Source organism: Neophocaena asiaeorientalis, unplaced genomic scaffold (assembly GCF_003031525.2).
Source record: "Neophocaena asiaeorientalis asiaeorientalis breed wild unplaced genomic scaffold, Neophocaena_asiaeorientalis_V1.1 scaffold72, whole genome shotgun sequence".
Taxonomy (NCBI): domain Eukaryota; kingdom Metazoa; phylum Chordata; class Mammalia; order Artiodactyla; family Phocoenidae; genus Neophocaena; species Neophocaena asiaeorientalis.
The window spans coordinates 13,379,058-13,389,201 of record NW_020185336.1 but is presented as its reverse complement, the minus strand read 5'-3'; the positions used below and the strand labels follow the sequence as shown (position 1 = coordinate 13,389,201).

General features: G+C 33.8%; 1 protein-coding gene across 2 annotated transcripts in view; it reads right to left on the bottom strand.

Annotated features, from left to right (window-relative positions):
- Positions 1 to 2,233: 2,233 nt before the first annotated feature.
- The window catches only part of CACNB4 (calcium voltage-gated channel auxiliary subunit beta 4), a 144,885-nt gene continuing 136,974 nt past the window's right edge, over positions 2,234 to 10,144 (bottom strand). For both annotated transcript variants that reach the window (XM_024735950.1, XM_024735949.1), the window contains one exon: positions 2,234 to 8,877. In XM_024735950.1, coding sequence (XP_024591718.1) covers positions 8,617 to 8,877 — 261 coding nt within the window. In that variant the 3' untranslated portion in view covers positions 2,234 to 8,616. The remainder of the gene's footprint in view (positions 8,878 to 10,144) is intronic.

Sequence of the window (10,144 nt, the reverse complement as noted above, 5' to 3'; positions counted from 1 at the left end):
AGAAGAAATTTTCCTAATACAATCTTGTCCAACTGTAGGATCCATGGGTGAAATACAAATTTGGAACTACTAAAGAAGTAATTGGGAATGCTTATTGGGTGGTATGAAGCTATTTGTACAAATAGACTGCTTATGAGACTTTTAAAAGACTCATTTATTTATGATTATAGTGATATGCAAAATGTCATTGGAGAGAATTTTGCTTCCATGTAAAGGAGAGTGGGATGGTCTGGAATTACCATCCTACCACTAATAAATAGGAAACTGTACAAAAATATAGAAAACAGCTGTTTTCGGCTCACACCCAACAAAGGACTGTGATCCCTGATAAGAGACACAAATGGGACAAGTTTTATTATTATGTGGATTTTCTGCCTGGAGGCAATTCCAGCCAGCTACAGAGGGAGTGGAAACTCAAATAGAGTCTGGCAATTCCCTGGAGATGAAGACATAGATCAGCATTCCAAGAGATCAAGGCTACTAGAATTTGTAAAGCAGAGTGATTGAAAGAAGGAAGCGATCCAGAGAAAAGCTCCTGAAACCTACATAGGTTGAGGCATTGAGTCCTTGACTGCATATCAATCTGTATGTGTGTAGTATAAAACCAGTATGAAACCCCCTGAGGCTAGCCAGTAATGACTAAAGGAAATAAACAAGTACAGGGAAGGGGTAAAACAAGTAATTACCAGAGTTTACAAAGGGCCAGGAATCATTTGAGTTCCCTTCAGCCAGTGTGAAGAGAACACACAGAATATATAGGACATTCAGTAGACAACCCACAGATCTTAAAAGAGGAGCTAAACTAGCCTAAGGATAAGCCTTACTCTAGACCAGTCCTAAAGGACCTTAAAAACAAACCTTGAAAGGATCAAACTAACTCACAGTTGTTTATCAAAACAAGGCCAAAGTTCTTTACAGATCAAGAAGACAAGATCAAGTCATTCATAGTGGAAAATTTGCAATATCTTGAATCCAATAAAAAAATTAGTGGACATTCAAAGAAATATGAAAACATGACCCATAACCAAAAGAAAAATCACTCTACCAAAAATAGATACAGGCACAGGGAAGTTAAGTGATTGCCCCAAACTCCTAGCTAGTTACTGCTGGATCTAGGCTTTGAACCCAGGCAAGGGTTAGAGGCCACAGTCTAACCACTATGCTAATCTGCATGTTGTATGACAGGACAAACAAGATGCTTCTCTCTACAACCTATCTCATTAGTGGAGATACACTGATGATGCAAAAGGTGTGGCTTCAGGGCCAGGTTGATGGAGTGATTGCAGTGAGCTGCAGTTCTTCCAGTTGGGACTTGCAGATTGTTGGTTGAAATGCCTTGATAGTTGGGGTAGCCTTATATAGTACACCTCCAATAACCAAGGTACCATTCATTCAGTCACTATTTACTGTATTCCAGGCCTTGTTTTGTATGCTTCAGATGACTATCAGCCTAAAAGCATTTAATATATGTATTTTTAGATAACAGTACTTTAGAGAGAAAGACTACAATGAGCTTTGGCATCTTCATTTTAGTTGTCTAATAACCTATGCCCTGCCTATCTCCCATCGGGGGGGTCAGATTGATCAAATGTGATAATGCTTGTGAAGTAATTTGGCTATAATAAATCACTGTATAATCCTAATACAGTGGTAATAGTCAACATAGTACACATTCCTTTTGAACTTCTTGTGCACTGCAATGAGAGAAAAGTCAAATACGGATCAAGTCATAGCACGGACACTTGACATTGAGCACATGAAATGTCAAGTCATAAGCTGTATGCCATCCATGGAATTCTTACAGGTACAAAATACCTTTGGAAACTTCTGATAATTGTTAAAATAATCATATAGGGATTTCTTGTGAACAATATGGTTTATCTAGTTTATTTTTCTATATTGTATTCAATCCTATTTCACACATACATTGTAATATATTCTATTTCATGCACACATGCGTGTATGTGTATGTATTTAACTACAAGCTCTTTCCTAATATTTGCAATCACTTGTAACACCTAGCAGAGTATTCAGGAAGTAGTCATTTAATTGAACCTGTGTTTTGAGGGTAAATGTTTAGACTTTTTTTTTGGATAAAAGGTACGGGAATATACCTACTGATTTCTGGTATATCTTCAGTATATCTCTAGAATAATATAAAGGAGAGGTATAACGCTGGTTTCAGTGTTTTTTTCATTTATTATATAAAAGAAAAAAAATTAATGCAGTTGGTTTGTACACATTTAAATTCCATAAAACAAATCCATAGAAATTAGGATACTATATGCATGCACTCTGCATTTTCTTTGTTAAATGTTTTGGTTCACAAAAATAACAACACTTTTTTTTTTTCTTTAAAGCCACTAAAGCAGAGGGAGAACAAAACATGCAGCACTGTACACATTTGCATAGTATATTTTACCCAGCATGCCTTGTAGAATGCTACACATTTACCTATGTAAGAAAAATAAAAGGGGGTAAATTATCAAAATAAATAACTAAAATTTAAAGAAAGGAAAAATACTAGATAAAAGCATTTTTTTTCCACTTTGTAGCTGGAGATATAGCAATAGTTTGGGATATCAACAGCTCTCAGAATAGTAGGGAAATCTTTTTACATCAATTTGCCATTTTTATTTTTAGTATTAATAAGTTTATGCTTTTCCCTCCCACCACCCTTTCAAAAAACACAGCTAATGGCTTTTACTTATGTTTCAAAATGGTATTCAGTACAAAACAAATTGAAGAATCCCTAAATACTTTTTTGTTGTTGTTGGGACATCTTTATTTCTCATTCTGACTGTAGGCTGTGAAAAATATAAAACATTTCAAACATGTCCAAAATTCAGAGGAGCCCTATAAGCTCACTTGCTGTTACTTTTTGTAGTTGTTACTGAAGGAGAAGAAATAAGAACAGTAAATATAGTAGGAGTCTTATCACAAAATAAAATTTAATAAGTTTTATGGAAGGGGATAAAGTAAAATAAATTACATCCACAGATTGCAAGGCTATGAAGTAAATTGCTGGAAAAGTATCAAGCAGCAAGTTAAAAAGATGGTAGATGAAATAAATCTGATAAAACTTAGAACTAAATCTATATACTTTTAAAAAATACAACTGCCAAATTTAACAGTGGATTTGTTGTAAGTTTGTGCTATAACAAATGTGCTTCTTTCTCCTCAATCTATTTTTATATTATTGGCAAAATATATATCTTTTATAATTTTGTACTATACAATATATGTTTTTGCTACATTATTTTTCTACTGCTAATGCAGATTAGAAATAACAACATAGGTTTATTTTGGCAATAAAATGCTTTCATTTTAATAACATCCCAGAAAATATTGTAAGGCATATGAAAAATAAAAAATAGTATGCAACAATATAGCATTAATGATCCTGCATCTTAAAATACATCCCATATGCATACAGAATTCACACTGATCTCAGTTAAAGATGTGTGAAAGTGGCATGCAAGTAGAGCAAGAGTGGCCCCTACATAAATATAGACATAGCCATTTGTTGAGAAATTCAAATGTTCAAAACAACCAAGAACACTTACAAAGTATTGTAAAGCTGGAGGCCTGCCAATTTTGCTTCCTAGATAGTCCTCATTTTAACTCTATAATTTTCAAAGAAGAAGCATCAGTGTATTCCCCAAACACTCTAAATTCATTAATAACATTTTCTACCATCTTTCTACAAACATTTTACATACATCAAAAGAAACAAAGGAAAATTTCATATGTAACTATGACTCCCCCAAACTCATGACTATTCACTCTTATTTATGTTTTCATGGTAAGTGGGAGTTACAGCCCTTAGTCAAGATTATCTGATGAAATATCTTCTAGTCCTCTCATAATGTCCCTTAATTACATGAAGCGTTTGGTATGAAACCATCCACAAGTAGAGAGAGATACTTGCTACATGAGGATGAGTTTCATTTGAGAAAGTTCATTTTAACAAAAAAAGAAACCTTTAACAAGTAATTTTTGAATGCTGTAGCTCTGTCTGCTCATATAAACCAATTTTACTATTTTGGTAACTTGACTGCTTAAGTCAACAACAAAAAAGTTATCCTTGTTGTCTATCTGACAACTATTGTATTGAGTGGTTTGATCATGATTATCATCTAAAAGAAGAGGACTGTTCTCTGCCTTATAGACACAGCTTGAGTAAGTAACTTCATAACAGTTACAGCATTAACAATATTTAAAGTGTTGAGGAACTAATGTTTAAAGGTATGAGGAACTAATGAAACAAATTTTATTACATAAGTCCCTAAAATGTTTTCATTCATAAAGTTATTAAAAAATGAATTTTATATAATTAATAAATAAAAGAACATGCAACAGTGTCATGAAAGACAGAAATACAGGCAGAAATATAAAAGAAATAAGGGGTACATTCTCATTTATTTGAAACATTGATATGAAGTTTGTTCCAATGACATCAGTGTCCAAGATGATCCTACTCAGTAAATGGCTAAGTGTCCATAGGAAAAGTCAAGGATCAACAAAATTTGAATTTGCAAGCCAACTTCACTTAAACATCAAATCTCTGAATCTACTCTCAGACTTGGAGCTAGATGTTATAACAAATTGCACATAAAAGCAATTTCCTTGCAGTTTGTCTTGTTCCCTGTGATTACTGACATATTAAATGTTTACCTTGTCTCCTGATAAACTGTGAACTGATTCAAAGAAAAGTTCACTAACATGGAAGAAATGAAAGGGTGACAAGAGCATTTTGTCAACAGTTGAAAATCTAAGGGGAAAGTATATTTTAACAATTTATGCATTTAGCTTTGCAGCAAGGTTAGCAGTAAGAGTAATAAATTCCCTACTTATTGAAAAGTGTTTTCTCTTTAAAGACAGATTGTCTTCTCTAGAGAAGAGGTAGTATAAATATCAATATATAGGGCAATTTCTGTAGTGGCATTATTTTGTTTTTATTTTTTAGCAAATACCAAAATAAAATTGTATAATAAGAAAATACACTAGCATGCAAATTAAGGTTGCCTAGACACATTCTTAACTGACATCCTGGGTCTCAACAACATTTTATGATATGTTCATTCAAGGAGTTTAAATTTGCAAACCGTCTTTTGGCATCATTTTCTTCTCTCCCTCCCTTTCACTGCTTTAGCTTCCTATTATGAATTTTAAGGCCCTCACACAAAAGACAGGTTCAAGTATGCAGGTATGTTAAAGAGGTTAACATTCCAAAAATACATTTTGCAAACAACAACAATAATAATTAAAGTAATTAACAAATTATTCAAAGGGAACAAATAATTTTCTCAGAATTTGTTTTATGTTTAAAAAAATCATTTCATTAAGAACTAAGCAATGTCACATTGTCACATAATTAAGACTCTCTTACTAGGAAAGACTATCAGTCTGAATTGTTAATTTCAATTTTCTTTCCAACAGAACTGTATAAAGATAAGCAAGAATCATCAGTCATTTATAAACATTTCTAAGTGTTGCTTTAAATGTTGGAGGAAACAAGATAACATGGTTGATTACAATACTGGAGTCACATACAGCCTTGAGGAATTAACATCAGGATTGACAAATTGCATTCCTTTTTTTTCTAAGACTACACTTCCACATTGTCACATGTGTCTACATTGTTACATGTTCGCTGACTGAAATTACAGAATATGTAATTTACATATTCTGAAATTATATATGCTGAAATTACAGAATATGTGGTTTATACTACAAGTTAAAACAGGCTCAAAACATTATAAGACTTGCTTCTCCTGCTTATCATTTGCTAATCTTTAAATGAAATCAGTTAAAAACAAAGTATTTATGGAGTATATGTATTTTCCAAAGGTGCTTGATGTGCCTTGGTAAAAATAAAACTTTTCATTTAGTATATATCTGTATTTTAGTATCATTTACACATTAAACTCTAAGGCTTAAGAAAAAGAGAAAGGAAAATGCATATCCCTTATTCATTTGGAGAAGATAACATATTATAAAAGGAAGGGGAAAGGATATGCCAAATCTAAGTAAAAATTTAAGTACATCCATCAAGAAAATATACATTATACCCTTTCCAAGATTGTTAGCTTTTGAATAAGAATGCAAAGCAAAACAGGTATGGACACTTGATGGTAAAGGAAAGATTGGCTTTGTGCACAGATATTGAATGGACCTCTCTATCAGCGTGACATAGAGGACATAGAAACTAGGCTTTGAGAGGCCGTTAAAAACAAGAGATTTTTAAAAGTTGAAAGAATATGGTAATCTTGCTGACTAGGAAATATATGTAAATGCTGTTACAGCTACCTGCCATAAAATGTAAATATCTTAAAGTAGTTAAATGGCCAGATTGCTAATGCTACTACAGAAAAAGCTGAACAGCTGTCTAATCTAAGTTTAACACCTTGGTGCACTCTTTGCAATTAAATACTTTAATGCGCACAAACAAGAAACCAGTAAAGCATATAGAAAAATGTTTTGGCTAGTGTTTTCTTTTTCATGCAAATATGTGCTGTACATGTAATAAATATATTTGTTTGCTGGAAAATGCTCTTCTGTGCTCTAACAAAGTATTCAGTAATGGCAGGTTGTATGTTTAGTAAAGTGCCTAATGGATATAGCTCTTTTAAATGTCTTAACTGAAAATTCTGTAAGCTTCACTAGATGACAAAAGAACCTCACAAGCCAGTATCACCTGTTAACTTTTAGAATTCACTGAGCCCACATTTTTTAATTGTATCAAATACTTGCGATAACTTACATGATTATAGGCATCCTCATTATCAGCTAAACAGGTTCATAATGGGGTATGCACAGTGAATAACAGGAGGAGAGGGAATGCGGGGGTTATAATGAGGCTCAAGATATATACATAACTAATTAACAATATGGAACCTATTTTCATGGTCAAGAAAATTATTTAACTGGTGCATGCTTTGAAGAGCCTAAACACTGAAAGGCTTGGATGGGGGGAAATAAGATAACAGAATATGAACTATTATTGTTTTCCAAAAAAAATAGGCTTCATGACATGTTCTAGTAGAAAAGGACTTTTATGCCTGATCCTATGCGAGTTTTAGAAAAACGGACTCTTAGAAACAAGAGTCTTTTCCTAAAGACATTTGTGTATTGTATAAAAGGGTCAATTTCAATAGTTTCTTGGATCATAGTGAATCTAAGGCTTCCTTGATTATAGTAGACATAAGGTCACTGATTCTGTAATTATAGTCACTGGAAAAACTGTGAAGACTTAATAGGTAAAGAGGAGTGTTCATTAGAAATAAAGCAGTTCAATCTTCAAATGCTTTATAATTCTCTGCAATAAAAATGATACAATTTTAGTAAACAAATCTATTCTAAATCTACAAGTTTATTTTTTTACTGCAAGCTCTTAAATTCGTTTTCACAGTTTTTCAATTAATCATTTTGTATAAACGCAGCTTTCAATATCAAAATTCAATGTGTCCATGTAAAACAAAAAATCCTTAGCATGATTATAAAGAATTTGGTGAAGGGCTAGAACATTCAGATATTCAAAGACAGAGACTGAGTGAAGCAATGGAAAGATACTCAATTGTGCTGGCGGTAAACACGGAACCCGTAGTTGTGGTTAAGTGGGATAGGTGAAATCCCATCTGGAGATGTTTAGCCTTGCACTCAGGAGGATCTGTGCCCCATTCTTACTGTCTGACTTCAGATTCCTGGATGTATGTAGTTGTGCTCAGATTGATTAAAGGGGAAACGACACCCCATTTTCCATCTCACATAACCAGCTATGATTGGGCTTCTCTTTACTATTCTCTCTCACTGCTAAAGAAATTTTGAGTTTTTTTTTTTTGCCAACTTCAAACAAGCTAACAGTTGTGACTAAACAAAAAGCAAAACACTTTGAATACAACAGGTGTGCCAGAAAAGAAATAAAAATATTAAAATCTGAGGAGACTGTAGAATTTCTGCATTAATTTGAGGTTTTTTTTTTTTTTTGGCACTATCAATACATTTGGTAAGTCTGAAAAGCCATTCTGGCAACGTTAACATATATTAAAATGTTTATACATTCCAACTTTAAGTGTAAATTTAGTCTCCAGCAAATAAATACCATAGCTGGTTTTGGCTTCTATTGGTATTTTGATTTTATTAATTAGTTTCTTATTTTTTTTTTCAGATTTTTAAATTGATTACAACATGCTCAAGTAGACTTTCTAGTCGATTCACCCAAATTCCAACAGGAATTGGTTTATAAATTGGTTCCAACTGGAACTGGTCATTTGGAATTTCCAGCATGGGAAATTATTTTATATGTGCCTTGATAAGTACCTTAAATTACAAATTGATGTGTCTAAACCTAATGAAGAAAACAAAAGGTACTGTTATGTAAATGTTGCACTTAAAAATATCTCTATGATTGGGCATCTAATATCCATCTAGACTTAAGGGCATAATGTACATTTTTTTTTTTTTTTTCTTTTTGCCCCTTCTTAGCATCAATGACAGCAGCCCATAAGCACAGTCAATACTGTGCTGTAGTTGCCGAGTTAAGATGATTGGTTGTATCCTAGCAGTGCAATGGCAAATTGTCAACAGATGAATATTTTGCTTGTTTCTGCAGACTCAAAGCCTATGTCGAGAGTCATGGCTATATCCCCCAGGCGATCCTCGGTTCCTATGAGGTTTGTAAGTGTCCTGGTATGAGTCAGGGTAATCTTCTTCCACGAGAGGGTAATGATCTCGGCTATGCTGGGAACTGGAAGACAAGCGGTTCCTACTCTTCCGAGCCCTTTCATTGTGATAATTTTCATCAGAGGTCATTAGACTTCGCCTTTCAATTGGAGAGTTCTCTGTGGAGTGGTTGCTGTACCTCATACGCTGACTCTAAAAATATCAGATGGTTCACTGGTTAAATTACATCAGCTTCATTCTTCTAGAACATGCAAATGTATGTACAACGGTAGGATCTGGACAATAAGATGCTAAATATCTGACTCAATAAAACATTCTGACGTACAAATGGTCTGCTCGAAATACCTGGTCTTATGTATTTGGGACACAACATGCAAAGATGCCAAAGTGCTGGTAGTTTATGAATTTAATTACATAATACTGCATAATTATGCTTCCTATTAAAAACACAGAATTCAAAGTTAGCTGCTGAATGGAACTTAATATATTTACGAAGGCCTAATAATTCCACTTCTATTGCAAAATGAGGATTATTTTACTGTTGGGAAATAAGTTAAAGTTCAGAATAGCATCTGTTACTTTATTCCTCTCTTGAACTGATAAAACCTTTCTCCTTCTAAAGTCACACAGTTCATCTTTATTAGCTGAATGTTCCTGATACCTTTAAAAAATATTTTAATAAAATTATGATTTGTGCTACCCATAAAATATTTGTTTCTACATCCTACATAAGACTCAACAATATTCTCTCCAAAGAAGTACACAATAATTATGGAGCCAGTGAATTGATATATTTACAATTCTTGCTTCCTCAACTGAAATGTCCTGCAGAAATAATCTTCAGAATATAAACTAAATTCCTCTAATACCATTACTTGAAATTAATCTTTAGACACTTATTTGAGCACTCAGAAAAGGCTATTAACGTTTTGCTTCAAATCATGGGAAAACATGTATCATAGCTGTGTCTACTTCCTTAGGTAGGTCGCCTCAGTTAAGAAACAGGATGCTGATGAAACCAAAGACCCAGATGCATTTCCTCTAAAGGACACTCACCTGCACACAGCAGGAAGCTCATTCAACTGTCACAGCCTGTGCTAGGAGCCCCAACCAGGGGTCTCACAATTAAGTGCCCATGGTTACTAGGAGAACTAGGCCCCAGGATAAAGGGCACCACGGTAACTCAAGTGAAACTGGGAGAAGCACTCTACGTGGATATCTTGGAGGTGATAAGTCAGGAGTGTTATATTCATAAACAAAGTGCAACATTTCATTTCCACCTACTAGTGTAGGTGGAAGCATATCGCTTCATGAATCCGTTTCTCACCCTACAGTGTACAATTTGAAGCCAACCCAAACTAGTCGGTGGAACGCCACACTCGGATCAGCAGGCAGGCAGTGAAACAAGGAAAGAAAGAGTCCCCCCGCAAAAAAAAAAAAAAAAAAAAAAAAAAAAAAA